Source organism: Cryptomeria japonica, chromosome 7, assembly GCF_030272615.1.
Source record: "Cryptomeria japonica chromosome 7, Sugi_1.0, whole genome shotgun sequence".
NCBI classification, from domain to species: domain Eukaryota; kingdom Viridiplantae; phylum Streptophyta; class Pinopsida; order Cupressales; family Cupressaceae; genus Cryptomeria; species Cryptomeria japonica.
In genome coordinates this window covers 54,386,687-54,413,406 of record NC_081411.1, presented here as the reverse complement: position 1 = coordinate 54,413,406, position 26,720 = coordinate 54,386,687, and the positions used below count along the sequence as shown (strand labels likewise).

Genomic DNA, 26,720 nt, shown 5'->3' with positions numbered 1-26,720 from the left:
ACTTGATGAATGCTGAGGTGTCTGTCCTTTCTCTGGCTTATCATTTTGCACCATGGATTCCATAGATTCATCAACTTCAGGCACCGTCTTCCCTTGACCTTCTCCTTGGCTTGCCTTCTTTTCATGTCGAGAAGATGTGTTTGATGGGTGATCTCGATTGGCTTCTTGCTTCTTCTTGGAAGATTCCCTTTTCTCAGGTCTTTCTTTCCTCTTTGCACCTCTAGGATGAGAAATGTTCTCACTCACGCTAGCTTGTCCTTCATCTGGTCTTGCCTCCAAAGTGAAAGTCATTGACACATTTTGTTCTCTCAACTTCTGATGCTGTACATCTTACCCATCTGCGAGTACATGATAAAACAGGAGCCATCAAAGCTCTCAAGTCTAAAACTTCAGGCTCATTCCAATCTATCTTCACTGCTTTGTCTTCTTTGTCGTAAGATGACTGAAGATGTCTACCACTATCCTGGGCTTGATCGGCCACTCTATAAACTTTGCATTTCCTGATGAGATCTAAGGATAGCCTGGAATGCATCCTTCTTTTAACTTCTAAATCATTTGAGAGATTCATCCAAAAGTACTCATGTCCGTACTTCTTACCAACTGTCTCCTCCATATAGCCATAAGGATCAAAATTCTCCCGCGGGGCAAAGAAGGTGAATGAATACAAGGCTAACTCCTCTGCATCTTCCGAAGCTTGAGTATTAGGACATACCTCAACTGAATTCCCCAATATGATGGGCACGGGAATTCCATTTCCATGCTTGTGTCTGGATACCTTTGCATAAGCTGCCAACTGTCTGGTTACCTCAAGTAGCACTATCCTGTCTGTTGGGTACCTTGGCAACATGTAGGGAGGTGAAGGACACCCATGAACTCTGATGTATGTAAACTTTTGAAACTGGATGAACCATGCACCATACTTCTTCACAAGTTCTTGTGCATCCAAAGATAGTCGATTATGAATCCCGCCTTGCAAGATCCTAGTGATGTTCATCGTGAGGTATCATTGACTAACTTGTAATCACTTCTAGGCGGATGATGCAAATGAACATAAGAGTCACAAACTCTCACTTGTCCGGGTCCTCTTCCGATCACTCCTCTGTGAGGTAGCCCTGCATACTCGAAACTCCTGATCAAGGCATATATGACATATGAGCTCATGTGGAATGATTTGGTAGGTCTTAGTCTTCTCAACTGCACATCCAGACTATTGCTAATAATCCTGGCCCAATGAAGCATTCCTTTTCCTTGGACAATCACTTGAATGAAGAAGAACATCCACTTTTCGAAGTAGAAGGCTTGAGGAGCCCTTGTAACTCAATTGAGCAAAGTTATCAAATCTCTGTACTCCTCCTGGAAATCGATCCTATGCGGTGTGTTGGGAATCTTGTTCAGGCGAGGACGACTTTTGAGCAACCAATTCTTATTGATGAGATTCAGGCAAGTGTCGGGATCATCTTCATACATTGACCTGGCTCCTTCCAGGCTTTTGTAAATCATATCTTTATGCTCTGGGAGATGAAGAGCTTCACTTATAGCCTCCTCTGAAAGGTAAGCTAAAGTGTTCCCTTCCTTGGACACGATCGACCTTGATTGTCAGTCATAATGGCGGGCACATTTGATCATCAGCTCATGACACTTGACTGCTGGAGGGAAACCTGCCGCCTTGATGACGCCACTTTCAATTATCTTCTTCGCAACAGGTGATGGCTTGCCAATGTAGGGGACCTCTCGAAACTTCTTCACATTGAAGTTTCCTAAGTTGGTATCTCCGATATTACTCCATTTGGACACGATCCTGGTCTCCAATTCGTCACTCTTCTAATCTTCCTTGATGAGAGCCGGGCGACTAGTAGATGCTCTTGCCTTTGGAGTCGCCATCTTGATATCTACACAACATTTTGAAATTAGTTCTTAAGCATTATATCTTGAAGTGTAGAAATTAAGACTTAAAAGGAAAATTTGAGATATTAATCAGGAAACTTCATGATAAATCTTGAGTTATCATTTCCTAATTAACTATGCAACACTTAGACTTTTCTAAAAAAAGTGTCCAAAAACATCAAGTCTTGACCAAGGATGTTAAGATGATTTCGCCATACCTCCTCTTGAGTATTAAACTCTAAGAAATGATGTAAAAATAGATTTCGCTAGGCAAAGTGTAGATCAAAGCCTTCTCTTGGATGAATTGCGCCTCCTCTAGCTTGGAAAAGAATAAACTCCACTTCTTTTTAGTCTTCAACACTTGAAAGAAATTTGCTCCAAACCAGCTCTATTTCGCACCTCCAATTAGCTCTCCAAATTCGCACTTAAGAGGATGATTGAATGAATTGAAATGTGAAACAAAACTCCTCCAATATATAGAGCGCTTACCCCTTTCCTCCTCTAGGCCGACTTGGTAAAAAGGAGGCTAAAAAATAAATAAAATCTCCAAAAAAGGGGCCAACTTGGCTAATAAAAGCAAAATAAGGCCTTGAGCGCTTTATTTTTAATTTTAATTTAATAAAAAATTAATTTTAAATGCCTCTAAAGCAAAATTTCGATTTTCTCAAGGCTTAAATTAATTTATTAAATGCCAAAGTGTTTTTAATTTAATGCGAATTTAATCTTAATTTTCCAAACACCTCAAAATTAGCAATTTTGGTGATCTAATGCAAATTGGAGAATAATGATTTTTAAAACAAGGCTTGATGAAACTCCATGATGATTTCGCCCTGGACCCTCTCTAAGGGTCAGGAGCGATTTTGCAATTTTAGGCTTGAATACTTCACATCTTGTCTTGAAGATCTCCTGGAGGGTAAATTGATATCCAGTGTTGGTGCTGCACTTCAAATTTGACATTTTGTGTGAGGAAAAATAGGTGGAAATGTCAATTTCGCCTTGGACCTTCAGAGAGGGTCAGGAGCGATTTTTTCATTTTTGGTTGTGATCCACCTTAATTTGATTGTTGAACCCTCATCGTTATTTCCAAGATCCATTTCCTTGCACTATCAAGTTAATTCATCAACAATTTTGAAAGAAATAATGTCCTTAAAAGGCAATTTCGCCCTGGACCCTCTCTGAGGATCAGGAGCGATTTTCTATTTTTTGTTCAAAATTAGCATTTTTCAACGTCCAAAATCTCTTCAAGACATTTCAAATAGGCTTTCTCACTGACTTCCAGACTCTGCTCCATCCAATTTGGGAGAAAAAGTGCAAGTTTGGTGTTTTTCACCCTGGACCCTCAGCAAGGGTCAGGAGCGATTTTTCTAATTTTGACCACAAATCTTCACTTCCTCATCAAAACACTTTCTCACCAAGCTAGGTTATGTTTAGGCCTCCAAAATAAGAAAGAAAATCTCTCTTTAAAATTGTTTCGCCCTGGACCCTCTCTGAGGGTCAGGAGCGATTTTTGCAAATTAAGCTCATTTCATCATCGTTTTTCATTGAAATTTGATTCATCACTTGGCAACGTCCTTCCCTTATTCACTCCATCCAAATTTGCTTTGTTGTTGCAAGGTAAAATGGGAGTTTCCAATATTTTCGCCCTGGACCCTCAGCAAGGGTCAGGAGTGACTTTTTGATTCCTGGCATATTCCTTCATCTCTTAGTCTTCCAATCACCTCTAAGGTATAACACATTGCATCCTCTTCCTGTCCACGCAAGATTTTGCCTTAATTCCACAAAAAAGGGAGAGGACCTTAGAAATTCGCTCTGGGCCCTCAGCAAGGGTCAAGAGCGATTTTTGCAATTGCCTTCAAAATTCTCACTTTCAACGATCCCTTTTCGCTTCAAGGCAATTTAAACATCATTTCAAATTCGTGTATAGGCTTTGCTTTGCTCAAACTCGGAGAAAAATGTCCAATATTAGGTTTTTCGCCCTGGGCCCTCAGTGAGGGTCAGGAGCGATTTTCCAATTCTGGCTTGATTGCTTCCTTGTTGATCATCCAAGTTATATTCAATGGGTAAAACACATTTGCTTTTATCTATTCCAATCATAAAAATTACTTTGACCTTGCAAGAAAATGTGCCTTTTGAAAATTTCGCTCTGGACCTTCAGAGAGGGTCGGGAGCAATTTTTGCTATCTAGACCAAACGGCTTCACTTTTCATCTTGAAACTCTTTGCTAAGGAAGATCTCACCTTAAATCATGCTATGAATAAGAATTCATGTCCAAGAAAAGTCCAAAATGTGCATATAAAGAATTTTGCTCTGGACCCTCAGAGAGGGTTAGGAGCGAAATTACCCTTCCTGGGCAAAACCCCTTCATCTCATCATCTTCAATCGAGACTGGATATTTTATCATGCTCATTTCATCCTCCACCATGCCTTCTATATCTCAATTTGACCAAACAAGGCTAGGGATGACTCTAATAAGATTTTTCGCCTTGGACCCTCAACAAGGGTCAGGAGCGATTTTGATGCTTTCAAGAAAATCCTTCATCATTTCAAGTTAAAACTCTCTCAGGCGGGTGGAGAAAGTCATCTATTTTCCATTCATGTTCAAAACTTAGTCTCCTTTTACTGCAAAATGAGGGAAATCAAAATTTCGCCCTAGGCCCTTAGAGAGGGTCAGGAGCGATTTTCCTTTAGTCCTCAAAATTCATCATTTTTCATGTCTTCAAATCTTCAAAAGCATCAATTCACGTTCAATCATCCTTCCGGGAGACCATGCACAAAACAAATTGGAAAAGTCAATGACAAATATGCTTTAAACAACATTTTCGCCCTGGACCTTCAGCAAGGGTCAGGAGCGATTTTACCCTTTCTGGCTAAACTGCTCAAAATTTAAGTCTCCGACCACTTCACAAGGCAGAGTTAGGACATTTCTAAGGCCAGGAACCAGTTAGCAAGTTTCTAAAAACAGGAATTTGTGCTTAAGATGAAGTTCGCCCTGGACCTTCAGCAAGGGTCAGGAGCGATTTCTCTGTTTCAGGCATCATCTTGCTTTCAAAAATTCAATCAAAACTTCCTCGGGCAAGAACACACAAAATCCTCTTAAAATATGTCAACACTTAGCCAAAATTGTGAAGGAAATCCAGTCTATAAGGAATTTCGCCCTGGGCCCTCAGAGAGGGTCAGGAGCGAATTTGACATCATCAGGCTCTTGATCTATTTCTTCACCTATTTAACTTAGCCCACTAGACTCACTTTCTTCACTGACCTTGCCTAATTGACTCAGACCTGGAAACAAACTGGACTTGACTCTAAAAACCCTAATTTCAACTAGGACCTAACCTGAAACCTATTTGACTCCCCTGAAAGGTTTACCTCTTTTCAATCCTCAATTCTACAGGAAGACACTTAACAATTTTCCAAAATTTGACTGGACTCAGCTTGAATGACGTCAAAAAGGAACCCTTAAGGTTTAGCCCTAGCCCAGACATACCACTCACTCACTCAAAACCCTAAAAGCAGAGAGAAGAACAAGCAAAACAAAGCAAAAAGAGGGGGTCCCCATTCTGATGGGGCGATGTTTGAAATGGTCACAACAGGCAAGGCGTGAGCATATGGTCAGAGGGTCTTAAAGCATTCTGAAAGTGACTCTAACCAAGAATGTGCTCAAGATGGACTAACATATGGTCAGAGGATCTTTACAATTACAACTGCTGAAAGGAAAACTCGACACCAAGCATGTGCTTTCAAACCCAGGGTGGGAATGGAGCTACCATATGGCGGAGATGCTAAGAACTTAGAAATGGAATTAAATGTAAATAACAAGCGTGAAATGAAAATGAGAAGAAATGCTGCTAGTACTACTGTTCAACTTACAATTTGATAGTGAATGCTTGCCAAGACCATTAGATTAAGACTATACAATGCTGCAACAATATAGAAGACTCTCCCGGGCTTAACAAAAATGATAAGTCCAAGAAATTCTTCTCAAGGATCAATCTTAATATTCTGATTTATGACAGACCTGCACTTGAAATGCTTAATCAGTGACACCATGGAATCACTAAAATGCTCATTACTCTCTCAATACTAGTCCGAATGACCCAAAACCAAAAGCAATGGCTTCCTATGAAGGAGGTGACCAAACCAATACCAAGAAATCAGACATTAACCCAACAGATTATTTAACACGAACCCCAAGGCAATTCCCAGCAGTGACGCCAGGCAAGAATGGCGATTCTTCTCTATAAAATAAAACACTTCATATTAGAATCTGCAAATTTGCACAAAGGACCCAGCCAAAACAAGAGGAAATATGCAATGCCCAGAATGAATATGTTTTTATTTTGAAATATATGAGTGAAACTACAAATCTGCCCTGCTAACTGCGACTCTCGAAAATGAAATGAAATGCAAATAACTGAACTTCCAGCACAACTCAAGCTACAATGCAATCCTCACTACAAACTCTCACAACTACACTAAATCACCACTAGTTGCTATCTTTCAAGCAAGAAGCAATGCCAAGGCTAGGAGGCATTCATTCCTCGAAGCAACCCCAATACCATTCCGGCAGAGTAACATTATAATAGACATAAGATGCCCAAATGAAGGGAAGAGGCTTCCATTTATAAGCTTAACAAGGAATCTCAAGAGGCTTCTAGAAAGTGTGCCCTAATTTCACATTTGAATTTTCCTCCAAGAGATGGCGCCACTTTTAAAAGCTTTAATTAACCTTTATTTTAATTCACTTCTCTTCATAAAGTTGGCACCCCTTTTCATAAGCAAGATTTTAGACCTTAGGAAATATTAAATCCCTTCCATGATGCGTCCACCCTTGAAGACCACCTTTTAAAACAACTTGAAGTGATGAAGCTAGGCCAAGGGGACAACTTTAAAATATAACATTAAAACATAACATTATTTAAATGAAATGAACTTATCTCTCCAAAAACATCCCAAGGCCAAAAGTGACGAAGCCAACTGAACCAACTGAAGAAGAGAACCAACTGTGCCGAAATAATCAGGACCACTGCCAGAAATAGAATTTACTAAAAATAGTAAATTCCAAAAAGTGTTCGAAACGCAAAGCCGAACATACTACTGCGAAGCCCTCTGAAAACCCAGAAAGAATCCGCGATCCAAACTCTAATTCACGAGCAACAACAACCTCCAAAACTGGAAACCTAAATTTCACCCATTGAGTAGCCTACGGGTCTCCGAAATAGGCCATCGGTCAACTGAAACATCATGCCTGAGAAGGGGACATTACACTAATGTGGTAATGAACTCTCAAGTTAGTTGTATAAGCATTTTAGACTTGTCTTCCAAACATTTAAGGACACTTATATTGTTCATAGACACTGTTAACATCTTGCATTCAGTCTGAAACAAACATATCAGCAGCTCATATAAACCAAATTCGGAAACTATTGTCAAAAATATTCCTTGTTTCAGTCATCAATTGGACAAGGGATATTATATATAATACCCATACCCATATCTTTCTCTTACTCTTCGAATGTCCTCTCCTCCCACAAAAAATGACCGTAGTATATGCTCCCAAAATAAACTTGTTAAAGAGGAGTTCAAAACTTTCAAGAAAAGCAATTTGCAGCTGTCCTCTAGTGTGGATAGGGCTGCCATCTCCTCTGTCAGAATGGACAAAAATTTGCAGAAATGTCCTTCCTTTACGTGGTGCCCATTCCTCACGTCCTCTCCAATTAATGCCTGCACAACAATCTCAGGCACAGCCCATACTCTAATTATTAAGGGCTTTGACTATTTGAATGTACTTTTAATTTTTTTTTTCCCAATCACCAACTTTGTGGGATTTGACAGAGCACTTGAAATTTTCACCCTCAACCTCGAGCACTTGAAGTATCACTAACTAGCAGTCTTTCACACTCTTCAGTTGAACTCATGATAGACTTGACTCATGATATCTAGATGCTACAAACCCACTCATTTCACTTGCGAGAAGGAGATATTAGGCTAAGAGACTAGGACCTGAGCGAAAAAAAAGGGGGTCCCCATTTAGATGGGGCGATGTGTGAAATGGTCACAAGAGGTAGGGAGGTAGAAGGAGATGGAAGGTAGGCGAGATGGAAGTGGTAGTGGGGGTGAAGGTAAAGGTAGGAAGGGGGTGGGAAGGTGAGATGGTAGGAAGGAAGGAAGGGGAAGGGAAGGGCAAGAAGGAAGGTAGGTAGGTGAAGGTGAAATGAGGACAAGGAAATGGTGAGGGTTGAAGGGAAGGTGAGGGTGAATGGAAACAAATTGAAGTGGAAAGAGAGAAGTGAAGGATGTGGTGAAGGCTTAAAGAGGTGGGAAGTGGAAGGTAGAGTAGATGGAAGGGCTGTAGGATGAAGGAGGAGATGGAAGGGAATGGAAATGAGGGTACTTCTGGAAGGGTGAAATGGAAATGGAAGGAAGTGAGGGAAAGTGGAAATGGTAGGAGATGGAAGGGAAGAAGTTTGAGCATCCACTGGCAGTGGCAAGAAGTGGAAACGATTATGCCTTGACTGGGCAAAGGAAGTGCCATAAAATGCAACTTTCGCCGTCTTAATGCCTTTCTTCTGAGCTTCTCATGAGAATTTGAACTTTGGCTCCTTCTTCTTCCTTTAAATTTTGACCTCTAAAATCAACTTGCCTTAGCCAAATTTTAGCGCGCTAACTCTAATTTTGTGTGCAAAAGATGATGATGATTGTGAGTCATTCACTTCCTAAGCCTTGAAAACAAACTGACCTCACTTCATCCTAAAGAGACAAACTTGACTTGATTGCCACCTGAGACATCACACCTTTTCCAAGCAAGGGCTAATAGCTAAAGATGCTACCACTATCCTAGAAAGCAGAAAAAAATTTTGGGGTCTTCATTTGCAATGGGGCGATGTGTGAATACATTACAACAGCTTGGAATGCCGACTTTTTGATAACATTCCACTTCTATTTATCCTAACATACTGTCATTCATGCAAATTCTGTTTTTAAACTGCTTAAATTGGTCTTCTTGCAACTATGATTATTCTATTGCAAAGTATGCTTCCGCCGCTGCTTGGAATTTGTATGGTACTAGTCAATCTTTTGTAGAATATAAGAATGGGTTAGTATCTGTCTGTTGAAATTGTTGTTTTATTTTATAACTTATGGGACATTCTTATTATATGATTTTGACTTGCTAGCTCCATATGAATGACATACACATATTTTATGTTGAGTTTTACTTCAGACTCTATTTACACATTCCTATGTAGTGTGACAATTATCTATTGGGCTTTAGATTATCTAAAATCTTGGATGTGGAGATCAAAGAAATGATAGTTAGTATATTGCTTGGTCGATTGTTATTCAGTTAAAACGTTTAAAATTTCCTTGACCAGTATCTGATTGTTATGGCTTGCAGATAATTTAAATGGGGCAACTGTTGTAGGCCGGACTGTGAGAGTTGATCATGTCGCAAACTACAAGAAGAAAAAAGAAGAGGATGAGGAGGAAGAGAAGCGGAAAAGGGAGGAGCGTGGAGTTTGCTATGCATTTCAGAGGGGTGAATGCAACCGTGGATCAGCATGCAGATTTTCACATGATGAACAGGTGAGGAGTAAGATTGATAAAAATATTATTGGTAATTTAGATGGGCTTTGTTGGATAAGGGTGTGAAATCTTGAAAGAATAAGTTGGTTTCCCTTTTGATTGCCTTATTGGTAATTTATCATTCCCATTTTTTGAGAAACTTCTAATAAATGTCTAAAAGAGGATTTCCACCTGATCAAACTGAATTCCACATATGATTTTTGCCTGGCAAGATGTAAATTGTCTTTATTTGCAATGGTGAAATATCCCCTGCAGTAGTGTGACTGAAAATACAAGGGATTTTGGCTACTAATCTGATTTTCCAATCTGCGTGTTATGCGGCTTTTTCTGTCTCTGAGTTTTCAGACTTATCCAAAAGATATAAACCATACATATGCACCAAATAATGACTATTAATAACTTCTAATTGATAGAAAGATCACCTAGGATTATTATGCACTAGTGCAAGATGCCATTGTGTTCATTTGGATACATAGATATACACATTGACATTTCATCGAACGATTGGCATAAATCCTTAGACAACATTCAACTGAGATTGCAACCTTATTTCCCCTTATTTCAAAAGATAATAATCCAACAGGTTCATACAATTAATGGCCAAACTCTTGACATTCAGTACTCATAATTTCTGAAAACATAAGGCAGCCACGAACATTACAACTGTTTGAAAAAAGTACATAGGATGATGGACAAATGAACCTGATTTGGAGTCGCCCAGCTGGATAGGTGAAGAAGCAAGCAATATCTTGAATTATGAAGCCTCCAAACTGCCAAATCAGACTTGTCTCAGATTTGCCCCTGCTGCAACATGGATAATCTGATAATTGATAATGATCAACTGCTTACCATCAACCTCTTCTCCTCAAATGATTGCCTCCTTCCCTCAATCATCTTGCCCTTGCCAAATGCCATAGCTGATGCATGAATGAATGTCTATAAGCAAAATCGTGGGGACTTAACAGTCTGATTCAACTTATCTTCAGATCTGATATAGATACTGAATTCTTCTTATCATTCCCTTAAAACATTCCCAATAGGATCGCCTTGAAGTATGAATGTGGAAGCAAACAATTCCAAGTGTCTTGATACCTTCTTAGTGTCAAAATGACTTATTTGTCCAAATTGCCCCTGTTTCTGCATGCGAGTCCTGTTGTGACCTTTTCACACATCGCCCCATTGCTAACGGGGACCCCCTCTTTTTCGGCTTTTTGCGTTGTTAGGTTAGGGTTTTGGCTGCTTAGTGGGCAATTTTGTGTTTCCTGTGCTCGAGTCTCGGAGTTTTGATCATGCCTAGTGCCGTTTAGGGTTTTTGAAGTTATAGGATCAAGTGCGAATTGAGATTTCTAATTGATTCTAGTTTTGTCTAAGTGTAGACCCCCTTTTTGGAGTGGTAACGTGTTTTTAAATTTCCTTGTCGGTGATTTTAAGTGCTAAGGTGTTTTCAGACCTTTTGGAGTTGTTTTCTCGCTCCTAGGGAATTATTCAAGTTGATTTCACACTTTATCTCGATAGTTTTCGTTGTGTTACCCTCCAATTTTGGATGAATTTGCCCGAGTCCAGTTGAGTTTTATTAAGTTTCAGAGTTTCTAAGTGATTATGAGTGGAAAAATCATCATTTTCTGGAGTAAAATCCATATTTTAAGGGTTAAAAGGTCAAAAATCCATGCTAGAGGTGCTTTCCCCTCATTCTTGACTACCCATGGTTTTCCCCACTCAAAATTTGGACTGGACATGGATTTCCCTTGAAATCCATACTTGCCCCATTTTTCCACCACTGTTATTCCATACAAGGGTCGTTTTTCCCCTGGAAGCTTTAAATTTGATTAAGTGGCAGGATTTATCCTGACTACCCACGTTTTTCCACCGAGGAGGTATGGACAAGGTTGCTGATGATGTTTGCATTCATTCCACACCTGGGTCGATTTTCCACCAGGGATCTCTGACAAGTTTTTGAGGATTTTTGTCTTGATTTTTATCTAGACTCATAGCGATTTTCCACTGGGAGTGCATTTGATGATTTTGAGTCGGGATTTTCATCCAGACTGAGGTCGATTTTCCGCCAGAGGGGTTATTTTGGGTGATGACTTAATTTTTGAGTGGAATTTTCATTCTAGACTCATCTCGATTTTCCCCTGGCCTATTTTGTGTGAATTTTGATGAGGATTTTTGTCCACACTGAGATCGATTTTCCCTTGTGGGGAAAATTTTGGCATTTTAAATGATTTTAATGGGATTTTTTAATCCCTACTCATATCGATTTTCCCTTATGGCTCAATTTTTAACTTGAATTGAAATATTTTAAATAAATGAGCCCAATTTTAATTGTTTTTAAATGATGATTGACGATTATATAAAATTTAAAAACAAAATTAAATAACTTGCAATGAGCATTTAATGTTTTTACCCTTCTAGAAGCAAGTTAGTTTTGCCAAACGATTATAAGAACAAGTTTTTTAATCCCACATTGCTTGTGTGGTAAAAGTGAGAGGCAAAAACAAGTATAAGAGAGGAGTCTCCAACAATATTTTATTATTAAGTTTGCTAGGTGTCTCCATGTTTGGCGATTTTTCTCTTTTATTGGTGAATTTTGGCGAAGTGTTGAAGTGGAGTGTTTGATTGAAGGCTCCCATTTTTTTCCAGCTTGGCAATCCTCTCCATTGCTGCCATTGAGGCTTATTGCCTCCATTATTTCCAGATTTTCGATTTTGGTAAGTTTGCCATTTTTGGTGAAAATCACGATTTTTCAAGGATGGCGATTTTTGGTGTTTGATGAACTTTGGCGATTTTCCACCAATATTGTTTGCTGTTCCAGATTTTAGTTGCAGATTGTTGGCAGATTGGAGGGTGCATTGAAGACATTTTTTCAGATTTTCCAAGGATGGCGCCATAGCTGGAAATTACGATTTTGATTATGGGAAGTGTTTGTGCCATTATTTTGGTGAATTCCCTTCACACTTGGTGGCTGCCATCACTCCCTACTTGCTGATATGCTGCAGATCTGAGTTTATCCTCCATTGTTGCAGCTTGTTTGACCTTCATAGCTGGTTGGAAAATCCATTTTCAGACTTATATCTCGTTCCTAGCTATTTTGTGCCTTAAGCGATTTTATCTGAGGGGCTGATTGGAGGCATTCTCAATCAATTTTCTGAGTTATCTTTCATTGTTGCAGATCTGAAACTTCATTGTACGCGGCTGTCCTCAGAAAATAAATTTTTCCAGCCACTTACCTACCTTTTAATTTCACTTTGGAAGCATTCTTGCTTCATTCCGAAGTTTATTTCTGAGTATTTTATCATTCCTAAGGGTGCTGGTAAGTCTGAAAACTTCATTTTCAGATTTGTCTTCAGACTAAGTTCTCATTTCCAGCCCCACATACATGCTCAAATTTTCTTATGTTTGCCTTGGAAGGTTGATTCTCATCAATTTATGCATATCTAGGTGATTGCAACATGTTTTAAAAGTTTAATTTTCAAGTTGTCTTCAAATTTTGTTGACCTCCATTGTTGACTGCGGAAGGTGTCTTCATACATACTTTGTGTGAAAACACAACCTTTCACACCTTTCCTTAGTCACCGTTGATCCGGTATACTCCTTTGCACTTTAGTTTACACAATTTCTAAGTATAAGGAGGTATTAATGAATTTCATAGAGGGTTTTCATACCTTAATGTTGTCACATTTCAAATCTAATTGTCAAGATCTACCAAGATTGTGGACTATTTTCCTGACTTCATGCTCTAATTAGCTTAAAATCTTTAGGAAGTCAGGAATTTTATTAAGAATACTATTTATTTTCCTACATTCTAACTTCAAGCTTCGTACAGGTGCGATGTCGAAGTCTGGATTTAAGGAAAGGAAAGAACTACAGAAGATACTGGAGACTGGATTCTATCCAGAGCCCAAGATTTCATCCAGATGGAAGGAGATCACAAATACAAACATGCATTTCCTGAATGTGAACCTGATACAACAACAGATGTTCGGAGTCGGAAATCAGATTCCTTCCCCAACATATGTAAACATTATGAAGAGGGGTATTTTTCATGCCGCTGGATTTCCACAGTTCATACAATGCATTGAGCTTATCCTGGAGTGTGCACGATGTTATGATCCTTGCTCGCGAATGATCAAAACTCCTAAGGGTGTTGTCATTGCCTACCTTGCTAAGGATGCTATTGCTGAGGTATTCAGAATTCCACGCGGAACAAATATGAAGGATGCGACCAATGATGAATATAAAGAGCGATACACGAAGATGGATGCGTGTAAGAATATGATAAACAAATAGTGGATGATTGAGCCTAGGCTTCATCATTCCAAGGCTCACAAGACACTCATGTGCACAGACTTCAAAGAGGAGTATAGTGATTTAGTATTCCTACTCAACGGAGTGATGGGGATGCCGTAGGGTGCAATAAGAAAGTTGGAAGGATCAGGGGAGAGAAGTTCATCCACAAAGTAGACATAGAAGATTATTGGGCCGACCTGATGGACGAGCAGACAGTGAAGAGACGAATGTGGTCTAGAAACGAATGTGGTCTAGAATGTTAGTGGATTTCATGAGGAAGTGTGGAATTTTCCTCCTTCTTGATCAAATATTAGATGATAGGGATCATATGCATCCACAGTATGAGAATGAAATGAAGAAGGCAATCTTATTGCCTAATTGGTTAGAATCCGAAGAGATTGATCTGAATGTATTGATGAGAGAGGTCTTGAGTTTCTCCCGTGCATGGGTAGATATTCAAATGAATAAGTTAGTTGATATGGATGTTCCCTTCACTTATGAAATGATGAAGCCGGAAGAGTTTGCTTCCGAAGATGATCAAAGGACTATTAGTGATGTCAAGATTCATGCAGACGAAGAGAGTCAAGCTCCCAAGAGAAGGAAGAACACGCCAGGAGGAGTCAAGGCCAGAGGAAAGAAGATTGAGGAGGTGAAGAAGAAGAAACAAAAGACTATCACTCCACCTGGCATTCCTTCACCACCTCTCAGTGTCTCATCAATTAAGGTGATTGAAATAACTGAACAGAATAGGGAAACCCAACAATGTTCCAACACAGTGATACTACCAGAGAATATTAGAGTAACATGCCACAGCAACATCTGCTCCACCAAATGAGAATGATGATCAACTGGGATCTCCACCAAATGAGAATGATGATCAACCGTGATCCCCTACTGTCCTTTTGGAAGTTAGTTTGGGAAATGAGGTATACGATTTGACCAGGAATAATCGAGAAATGTGTCTCAACGACGGTATGGAGATGGACGCTATTCTTGATTGGCTGATGAGAAGTATGGAGAAAAGTAAGAAAATGATAGAGGTACAACCTATTGATAACATTGATGATTACCTAGCTACGAGTGCTAAGGAGAGGGAACCCAAGAGAGCGGAGATTTTGTCGCACATAGTTAGATATGAGACAGGAATGCAGATTGCGCAGGTTGTTGTTCCTATTGCAGGCGTGACAACGAACATTGCTACTCCTATGGATTTCTAGATTACTTCAGTTGCCCTTGGCCGTACATCAAGAGAGCAAGAGTTTCAGGAGGTTGGTGATAACCTTGAGGCAATCGACGCAATGTTAGACAAAGAAATTGAAGAGAGAAAAGTACAGAGAAGCGAATATTAGACTTAGAGAGTATATTGCGGGGATAAGGCGTGAGAATCCCACGTTTATTCCCCCTATTGTAGTTGACCATGGAATACATTCACACTATGAGGCAGCAAGAGATACACTCTCAGAGGTGGAAAAATGGATTGAGAGTGCAAGAAAGCAGGCAAATGATTTCCTTACTCAGTTTGTCCAGGCATATGATAGGACAACAGGGCTCGTGTTTAGAATCCAGTATTTGGAGGGAGTTTGGGAAGAATTCTGGCCTATTCAAGAGAAGACTATTCCACGTATTTTTCATTGGCCGTGAAGAGATCAACTTATGAGAACGCCCAGTTGAGTTGTATGGAGATGAAGGGACTAATTTAGGACATTCAGATGAAGATCCTTGCCTCAATTGAGGAATTATTAGGTGTTGATGTTAGTGATGCTAGTGGTTTACACTTAGCCGAATTAAGAGACAAGATGAAATTTATATATTTTTGCCAGTTGGACTCTTTGAAGAAGAGTCAGATAGATGACTTGGTCTCTTTGTTGATTTGTGTTCATAGTTTGTAGAAGCTCATGCCAGATTGGGAGAACACTTTGGACGCTTGCTCGGATTCACTGGACGTGATTGATTTGCAGCAGGATACCTTGCCTAACATTTCCCTGGAGGAGTTAGATTCTGCATAGGCTAGATTCTTGGAGTATGCTAGGAGAGAGAGAGAGATGCAGGGAGGAATCTTCTAGAAGATTCCTTATTTGATGACTAGGTATCTTTTTATTGGGCCATATGTTGGTGGTGCCATTTTTGATGTAAACCCTAATTAGGGCAATTCTAGGGTTTCTTTGGCATGATCTTGGCCGTTGATCTTGTATCAATCTTGGCCATCTATTTTGTAAGAGACTCTATATCAGAGTTCCCAAACTCGCCGCGAGTCAGGCGAGTTCGCCGAGTTGGCGAGTCGAGCCGAGCTCGGCGAGTTTTGCTGACTCGGGACTCGGACTCGGCGAGTTTTGATCAAAACTCGCCTGACTCGCGAGTCAAGCGAGTTATGGCAAAACTCGCCTGACTCGCGAGTCAGGCGAGTTATGGCAAAACTCGCCGAGTCCAAGCTCCAAAACTCGGCCACCACAGGTCAATGTTTTGACTTGTTTGACAAGTTAGTATATTCGTCAAGATTCATATATGGAATATAATATTTAAGTATAAGTGACATTTCCTTATGTCTTTTCTCTTTCTTATACTTTAAGTTATATTCCATATATATTGTCAGGATGTTTGAGAGTGGTTTTGGACCTCCATGAGTTATAATGCAAAATCTAGTTTTTGAAGGATCCTTCAAATTTCCAGACTTAGTCAAATTTCAGGCCATTTCAGGATCAGGATGACATTCCAGACTTTTAAGGCGAGTTCACTCTAACCATGATGTAAGGGATGGGACCTAGGAGGACACTATGCATTCAACCAAGGTTTGATTTAGCAACTTGAAGCGTGACCAGATAGTACACAAAAACCCTAGGAATGATCTAAACAATCCCTAATCACTCAACTGACCTAACCTCCTTCACTCCACCTTGAGGAGATCCACCTGATTTGATGACCTTTGAGAAACTCAATCCCTTTAATGCAAAGGCTAAGACACTAAAACGACCAACAACAAAACTAAAAGAGCTAACCCTAGAAAGCAAAAAGTGGGGGTCTTCATTTGCAATGGGGCGATGTGTGAGTACCTCACAACAGGGATGTTTCTTAAAATTTTGAAAAAAGGGGGTGAGTTGGGGATATTTCCTACCTATCCCCACATCCCAAAAAATCCCCCCATGGGGTACAAGGTTATTTTTGGCAAGGGACATGTCTCTGAGGAGCATATTTCAAACCCTTCTGGCCTCACAATTCCCCCTTCCATCCAACATATATATAGCCTAAAAACTAAGAGGTCCAAGAAAGACCAAGGTCAACTATAGTCCCAAGGTAAAACCTAAGTTCAAAAAGCACACTATTTAATGCTACCATACACAAGCATTCCTTACAGTTTCCAAGTGAAGATGTTCATGATGTCTCATGTTGGTGCTCCCAAAATTTTAATTTGGCCAAAGAAAATACTAAACAGAAGCCCCAAACAAGTAGATACTCTACCAACATGCCTTTCATGGCATAACAAGCTAGCACACATTATAATTGGGCTTTATTCAATAATGGGTGCATGAAACAAGTTTTAAATTGTTAAAAATCTCTTAATTTCAAGGTTTTTTTAATTTTGCCGAGTCATTGCCGAGCCGTTGCTGAGTCGGCCTTGCCGAGTCCGAGCCGAGTCTGAGTCTGGGAACTTTGCTCTATATATACCTCCTTGTCTCTCGTTTGTAAGGGAGAGTTTTTGTAAAATTGTTGGTATATGCTACAGCTATTTGAATCATAATCATTGTTCAATTGTTCGTGATTTTGCTCTTCAAGTGTTGTCTTTGCATTAATGGTTCTCAATTCCTCCAAGTTAGATTAGAATTTACTTTCATGTATGTTAGATTGAGTGAAAGATTTGTTGAATACATTTCTGTGGAATCCTTAATCCATACTACTAGCCTCTTGCCACTAGTAAGTGCGCCTTGTGTGGTCAACTGGAAATTTGAGTAAGCTTAACTTCAATTATTATGCAACCTTTGACAAACATCAACTTGGATGGTGTCAATGTGTGATGGTAATAGTTTGAAAATCCTTAAGTATACCCTAGACGATTGCACTAAGCTTGTGTCAATACCTGTTTGTGAGACCTTGCCTAGTTTGATTCCACTAGATTTGTTCACCATTTCCTACATTCCAAGGCTTAGAATAGATTTCCTGAACCCTATTCTTTTTGCCTAGTTTTTTAGTAAGAATTAAGTCCAGAGCCATATTGTTAAATCCTAAGTTGTCAGCACACCTATTCCACATCTTCATGATTGAAGAAGATAATCCTAACATTTGCGTAAGTCCCCAAGTGAACACAGCAATTCACATCGACCATTGAGTTACCCACTCGTCAAGACCTGACATGTACAAACCTTGGAATCATTTTAGTTGATCTTATCCTTAGCATTTGAGGTGATTTTGTTCAAGAGAGGGTAAATTACCTTGGTATTTTATTCTGAAATGCTATGAGCATAAAACACACATCAACAAGTCCCCAAACAAATAATCTTCAACTCATTTTCTGCCTTTCAGACTTCTGACCTCATTAGCACACCCTTCCTAAGTGGCTGTCCCAATTTTGAAGAGATTCAATGCTCAATAATGAAGCAATGAACAAAATCGAGGAAGTTAGGATGACTGGACGATTTGCTTCAGACTGGTTTTTGACATGCATTCACCTTGAACCACCTCCAAGATGCTCCTACATGAATTGCCTAACTCCTCCCATAATGCAGATGCAAGCATGGATCGGAATGAGCCCTTGGGATACAAAATCGTGGTATTACATAAGCTGATACAAGTTTGAAAAATGTCTGAGATGTAAACTCAGAAAATAGAAAGACTTCTAACACCAAAAATTGCCTTAAATGATCTCCAAATTAAATTCCATCAAAATCGGCCCTTGGCCACCAATGAAGCTCAAGTGAAAGGACTGATTTTTCCTTGCCAACCACCATGAAAATGTAGCAAACTCGTTAGGCACAATGTGGAAGACTGAGTTATCTCTAACTCTTAGCTGCAACCCCTCAGAAGGTCTTCCACTCCCTCAGTTATGCTATCTATGGGAGTTTTTGTTCCCAAATACAATATTCTGCAGACACCTCTCGGTTCCACAAAACACAATAAAAAACCATATCAATAATCCAAGCTGCCTTGAAGCTCAACTAGATCTCCCTTTATATTTTTTTCAGTCCATCTCTAGAAGCTTTTAGAAATAATTTTAAAATAATATTATTTCACTTAAGTGACTTTATGATATAATATTTAATTAAGTCACTTTATTAAATTAATTAAATCTAAAGTCATCTTTTAATTTTTAATTTACTTGATAATTTCATAAATAATTAACTTAATACTATTAATTAAAATAATTAATTAAGCTATCCATGAAAAATAATAATAATTTGGACAACTTAACTAATTAAATTAATTAATTATTCTTGCTCCAAAAATGGGTACATTACAAAGGGTAACTTTTTAAAATTATAACCACATTGCTTCTGCATTCTTTTATCATTTTCTTTTAGTAGCTGGATATTTTTATGTATACCTTTTGAACATTAGTTCAAATATGTATGGTACTTCATCGTATGATTTTGTTTGTTGAAGTAAACAAAAGGTTAAACTCACTGGATATGACGACCTAATTATTTAGTGAATTTCAGTTGAATATTCTGTCTTTAGCACCAGACAACTTTAATCTTTTCCTCCATAAATTCAAAAGCAACATTTTGCTATAATTCCTAAATAGAACGACATTTTTTTAAAGATTCTGCAATATCATTCAACAGTGACGGGCATTGGCAATGGATTTTGAGTGGTGGTATTTTTGATGTTATCCTTCTTGTTTTCTACAACGCGAACTGAAATGATTGTGTGTTTCTATTAACTTTGGTGCTATTTGAACTGTGATTACCAGAGGAATGCGAATACTGGTTGGGGTGGCAAAGACAACGATTCAAAATGGAAGCACGATGAATATGAGCATGCTCACAATAGGGGCCAGCAGACAAAATCTAGAGTTAATTCAAAAGAAGACATTCAAGTTGGAGATGAAAGGTCAAGACCTTCACAAAATCTTGGCCGGCTGTCAAAAGATCACAGTCAACATAGGCATCTGGATGCCAAACATACAGACACAATGGAAAAAGATGCTAGATGGTCAAAGCCTGATGACAGAAAGGTAACGCAGAATAGGTTAATGGACGAGAACCAGCAGAAGGATGACCGAAGCCGCTATATGGATACAGCAGCTAGCAGGAAGAAAGATTACATAAGAGATTTTGGATCAGGGCCCAGAGATACACAAGAGAGAGATGGCAAAAGGTTAAGAGATACACGTGAGAGAGATGATGTCAAAAGGTCTAGAGATATATATGAGCGAGATACACATGAGAGAGATGATGGCAAAAGGCCAAGAGACACACATGAGAAAGATGATGGCAAAAGGTCAAGAGATAGACACGAGAGATATGAAGGCAAAAGATCAAGAGATACACATGAGAAAGATGCTTATGAGAGAGAGAGTGGCAAAAAGTTGAGAGATACATATGAGAGGGATGCTGGCCAAAGATTGAGAGATAAAAATGAGACAGATGATGGCAAAAGGTCGAGAGTTACAAATGAGAAACACAATGGGAAAAGGCCAAGAGATACAAATGAGAGAGATGAAGGTGGAACATTGAGAGATGCCAATGAGAGAGATGATGGAAAATGGCCAAAAGATACAAAAGAGAGGGAAGATGGAAAACGACCAAGAGATACAAATGAGAGAGAAGATGGAAAAAAACTGAGAAATGCAGATGTGAGAGATGATGGAAAAAGTTTGAGAGATGCAAATGCCATAGATAATGGAAAAAGACTGAGAGATACAAATGCAAGAGATGATGGAAAAAAGGTGAGAGATGATGGAGAAATGCTGAGAGATACAAGTGAGAGAGATGATGACAAAAGGTCGAGAGAGATAAATGAGAGAGATGATGGTAAATGGTCAAAAGATCACAATTCAAAAGACTACTCTAGAAGAGATTATGTGAGAGAAGATGGAAAAAAACTGAGAAATGCAGATGTGAGAGATGATGGAAAAAGTTTGAGAGATGCAAATGCCATAGATAATGGAAAAAGACTCAGAGATACAAATGTAAGAGATGATGGAAAAAGGGTGAGAGATGATGGAGAAATGCTGAGAGATACAAGTGAGAGAGATGATGACAAAAGGTCGAGAGAGATAAATGAGAGAGATGATGGCAAATGGTCAAAAGATAACAATTCAAGAGACTACTCTAGAAGAGATTATGATAGAAATGTCAAAGTGACAGAAAAGAAGTAAAACACCATCTAAGGTGAAATTCTTCTCAATGGCTGTATCAGTTTGGCTACAGCTTGATATTTTTTAATCATGTATCTCTCATGCCACTTTTTCTGACAAGTGAGAATTAATTCTGTAAAATGTGATATTTTTTTGTCTTGATGTAGTGATTCACTTCTGTAAAAGAATGCCGGCTTTGTCTTTGATACACTCTTGTTGATGCCATCATATTTTTTCAAGATTAGAATTCCTGCATGTGTTTGTTTTCTTCTTTAAATATTTGTAAAACTAAATGCAGGTTTTTATCTAATAATCTGCTGTTAATTTTCCTGTATCATTTATTTTTCAAAAATTATTGAGAAATACATATTTTCTACTTTTTGCAAATATTTTTTTTGTCATCCTGATATTAGAGAAAATGAAGGATTGCACAATTTTTAATAATCTGTAGATTCTGTACCTAAATATGTTATTAATGAATTATATTTATCGATCATAGTTGGAATGTAGATATAATTGAGACATTTTCATTCTTAGCAAGTTGTAGGTTGAGTATTTAATAAAGGTGATTCTCAAGTTTCAACAAAATTGGAAGATGTATACAGGTTACGCACTATTGCTTTAGTACTTTTTGAGAATGTTCAGAGTAGTGGAGTCTACGATCTTATCCATACTTTTAGCACTCTGTTCATCTACAGAACTATTGTGTTGGTATTCCTAAGGTAATATGATGCGAGGGGTGAATTTCTTTACAACTATAATACCCATTTGAACCGATGATACAGTTTTTTGGAGGAGAGCATTTAGCTAACTATGAATTCAAGCTGCAGAAAACGTTACACAGGCAGGACTAAACTTGGGATTTTTATTTTCTTGAAAACAAAATTCAAACACCACTATGGAGCACTGTGCATAACAGAAGTTCCACCAAATTTCCTAAACAAACATTACCAATATGTAGAAACAAAATATACCCAGGCCTCAAAACAAGACAGGTACCAGAAAACAAGGAAGAATTCCTAATTATAATATTGAGCTTTGTAACTGTACTTATATGCATATGATAGAGAAGTATCACCATTTGAAACCATGAACATAATCGATAGATGTTACCTTGCAAACAGACATTTGTTCAGGGTTATTGGAATGATGTTCTAAGCTCAATCGTATTCATGGTTCTGTAGTGTCTTAAAATGTTTCTAACATCTTCCAGGGCGATGACTTTTTATTTATCCAATGTAGGCTTAATGAGATTTTACTGTTTTTGATTGGCAAGTAACCGTAATTTGTAACCTCACTTTCCCCAAGTTAAAGATATCGCATTTTTCGGGAAAATTTTATGAAATATTTAATATCCCTTTTTCCTCTTTTTCTTTTGTTGATTAGTGTGATGCTTTGGAATCAATCATCCATTTAAAATAGGTGTCAATCTATTGTGATGAAAGATACAAAATAAATGGCTTGAGTTTGATTGGCATAACTTTTGATAAAAATATTGCTGTCATTTTTTTTTTGGTCGGTAAACGGTATAGCCAGAGATTTCATGTTATGCAATAATAAACAAGATTACAAAAATAATAGCAGAATTCAATCCTGCCATTGGCAATTTTTAACTGTTTTACTCAAAATTAGATAGTTTAGCAAAAAAACATACACGGAACAGTCCTTAGAGACGATGAACCAAAAAACTAAAAGTTCTCGTGCCCCAACAGCTTCCCATTAGCTTCTACATACAACATAAGAACTAAACAAGTTTATCAAAACAACATTGGAAACTTGAGATTTTGAAATTTCATTTCTCCAACTCCAACCCAAGGCAGAAGCCCTGATTGGAGCAGAGCTAACCTCTAGACCAAGCACGTCCACTTCCTCGTGGTCGGCCCCTTCCTTTGCCTCGAATGCCCATCCGCCCTCGACCCTGACTCCCTTGTGGTTCATCTTGATCATCTCCGCTTGCAGACAGACCATCATGTTCTAATTTTGGTGGGAGGAAGCCATTTCTCTTGACATAATCTCTAAATTCATCTTCTCTATCTTGGGTTTTAGGTTCGTCTCCTAGAAGTTTCCATTTAAGATACCTGAATGCCATTGCTGCAAAGGCCCTATGCTGCATGAGAGCAGTGCTTTTAAGGTCGAGAAGGAAATGATAATAATTAATAGTTTCTCTTGGTACTGAGAGAAGAATCATATTCCCTGGTCGTGGTAGTCCATTTCCATGAATGGCATATTTAAGGACTGAATCCAAACCCACTAGTACATCATCATCAAACAAATGAGAAGCTAGATCCATCACCTCCGCCTTGGGAACATGATTATCAAGCAATAGAGCCACAAATCTTGATGATATGTGAGAGTTGTCCCTTAGGTATTCATTCCCGCTCAAATGACCATGGCCTAGAATCAATTTGACTGCCAAGATAACCAACGATTCCGTATTATGGAAAAGTCTTTTAAGCCTTTGGTCCAAAATTTCTTTGAAAGAAACTTGGCAGTTCAGGCAAGAAAGAGAAACGAGAGTATCCGCCCCAAAGCAAGATATAAGGTTTGGGAATGCCCTTACTATAAAACCAGAAGGGTCAGCCATTATTTTAGTGAGGACATGAAGAACACGCTCTCTCGCCAACTAACAACAACCAAGAATGAGGAAACACAACTTAAGCGAGAAAAGATAGCAGGATAAAACCTCAACTCAAAAATAATGTCTTTCAAGGACTCCTATCATAAATAACCGCACTCGACATTCTCTCTCCTCATTGCCATCTTTTATGAGAATTGCCTTGAATAAAAAATCTTGGGAGAGAGCAGTGGTGATTCAATTTCCAAAGTTTTTTTTTGAAGTCCTTAGTATTGTGCCACAAAGCTAGTCTGAGCTTTCCAAACTTTTACAAACAATGTCCTTTTCATCCTTCAAGAATATTTGCTAGATTGCGATGACCTCATCAATCCTCCTTGGAACACGTGATTTCCATACCATTTAATAATATTTGTCATTAATAACCGCCCATTTGAAGTAGCATCCATCATTTTGGTAAAAATTCCTCCACCTATTTTACCGAATGTCTTATCGAAATTAGCTATGAGTTAGCAAAGAAGTGACAACAGTATCCAGCTCAACAACTCCAGCTGGTCACTTGTAATGGCGGTAGGTGGCATATTTATGAAAAATGGCTACCGTTATGAGGCTTTAACGGGTCTCTTCATTCAAATTCAAAATTTGAGTATTCTTTCATGAGAAAGGCACCCAAAATGAAAAGCACTGATGGTTGGCATAAATGCTTGCCTAATCATATCCAGACATGAGGTTCAAGATCCAAGAAATATTCGTTCCAAGTGATTCATGTTGCAAAGGGGTATTGAGGATAAAAGGGAATTGCTGCCACTAGAATTGCTCTCCATTTGAATCCATAGGAGCATTAAAGTTGTAAATCATCAGCCCACCAACTAAGAGCAACCCCATCTGACACTACCTTAGAAAGGGCATCTGATGTTGCGAGGAATAGCAGCCCAAAGAAGAGGCCGACATATTGAAGTTGTAAGTGAAGATGAAGGAGAAGAAGCCTCGACAAAACAATCAAACCTACTAACGGTTGATCCAAATGAAGAAAGGTTTTTAAGGGTTTTAAGTAGGGTGAATACTAAACCCCATTTTACCCCACCAAAATATGATGGAAAGAGGGATTCTGATGAATTGATGGATTGGATCTCGCAAATGGAGAAGCATTTTGATTTTGAAAACACTGCAAAACAGAGGAAGGTGAAATATGCCTGTACCCAGTTGAAAGGTCATGCATCTCTTTGGTGGGATCATTTATGAGTTCATAGACAAAGAAGAAGTAAAGAAAAGATTAAGACGTGAGATCAGATGATTGCTAAGTTGAAATCAAAGTTTGTAGTGACGAATTATCAAGTGGATTTGTTCTAGAAGTTGCAGAACCTGAGACAAAAGGAATCTAGTGTGAAGGAGTACACTGAAGCATTTTACAAGTTGAACATCAGGTCTGGACATGTTGATGATGAAGTTGAACAAATTGCAAGATATTTGAACGGATTGCGGATGTCTATACAAGATGAACTTAGTATGATCAAATTGGAGAGTGTTGAAGAGGCTTACCAGTATGCACTAAAGGTTGAAGAGAAATTGAACAAAAGACATGAGCAGAGACAAAGAGGTAGAGGTGGAAGGTTTACCGAAGGAGGATATACCGGAGGAAGAGGATATACCGGAGGAAGAGGTACCTGTTTAGATCAGAGCAAGGATAAAGAAGTTAGCAAGGAAGGTAATTCATATCAGAAAGATGATAGAAATTTCTACCGGAGGAGAGAACCAGATGGCTACTAGAATGAGAATTCTGAAAAAGATGAGAAAAGACAAGATAAGAGAATGTTTAGAGGAACTTGCTTTAAGTTTGGAGAAGGACACCGCACATTTGAATGTAAGAAGACAGAGGCTACGAGAAGAGCAACAGTGGTGAAATAAAACCCCACTGGATCAGCTAACAAACCGAAAGATGGAGAACTGTTAATGATGAGGAGAGTCTTGTGTCATACTGGAGAAGATGAAGAACCCTTGCAGATGAGGAATTTGTTCAAGACCAGATGTAAAGTATCCGGTAAGTGTTGTAAAGTTGTTATTTATAGTGGTAGTTCAAATAATCTTGTTTCAAAAGAGATGGTGAATCAGTTGAAATTGGAGAGGTTGAAACACCCTAAGCCTTATCAAATAGCATGGATTCAGGATGAACATAAGTTGTTGGTAAGTGAGAAATGTTTGGTGAAATTGAAAATTGGGAATTATCATGATGAAGTGTTGTGTGACATTATGCCTATGGATATTTGTCACCTATTGTTAGGTAGACCTTGGCAGTTTGATAGATAGGCAATACATGATGGGAGGAAGAACATATACACTATTGTGACAAATGGGATGAAGCAAACCTTGTTACCTTTGGAGGAGCCTTTGAAGAGTGAAGTCTATACGAATGCTAGGATCCGTTTGGTGGATGGAAGGAAATTCCTGGATGGAATGAGACATGAGAATGTGTGTTTTGCCTTGGTTCCTAAGAAGACTGAGAGACAGAAACGAGAAGAAGAACAACCAGAGGAGATAAAATATTTGTTGACAAAGTATGAAGATACCATTTCAGACAATGTGCCTGATGGATTACCACCAGTTAGAAGTATCAGTCATTGCATGGACATGATTCTCAGAGCTAGTTTGCCTAACAAAGTTGCGCACTGGTTGACACCAATAAAGAATGAGGAGTTAAACCGACAAGTGCAGGAGCTGTTAAAGAAAGGTCTGATCAGAGAGAGTTTGAGTCCTTGTGCAGTACCAACAATATTAGCAACTAAGAAAAATGGAGTGGAGAATGTGTACTGATTCCAGAGTAATAAACAAGATCACAGTGAAATACTAGTTTTCTTTTCCTAGGATGGATGACATAATGGATTGTTTGAGTGGAGCAAGATATTTTACAAAGATAGATTTGAAGAGTGGATATCATCAGATCAGGATCGGAGAAGGAGATGAGTGGAAGACATTATTCAAGACAAATGAAGGATTGTATGAGTGGTTGGTGATGCCTTTTGGGTTAACTAATGCAACTAGTACTTTCATGGGGTTAATGAATGAGGTATTGAAGAAATTCTTGGGCAAGTTTGTTATTGTTTACTTGGA

The 26,720-nt window shown here is 38.7% G+C and overlaps 1 protein-coding gene across 2 annotated transcripts in view; it reads left to right on the top strand.

Annotated features, from left to right (window-relative positions):
- Positions 1–21,249, top strand: part of LOC131055598 (zinc finger CCCH domain-containing protein 42) — a 96,375-nt gene extending 75,126 nt beyond the window's left edge. For both annotated transcript variants that reach the window (XM_057990079.2, XM_057990078.2), the window contains 2 exons: positions 9,278–9,465; positions 19,655–21,249. In XM_057990079.2, coding sequence (XP_057846062.2) covers positions 9,278–9,465; positions 19,655–21,064 — 1,598 coding nt within the window. In that variant the 3' untranslated portion in view covers positions 21,065–21,249. The remainder of the gene's footprint in view (positions 1–9,277; positions 9,466–19,654) is intronic.
- The last annotated feature ends 5,471 nt before the right edge of the window (positions 21,250–26,720 follow it).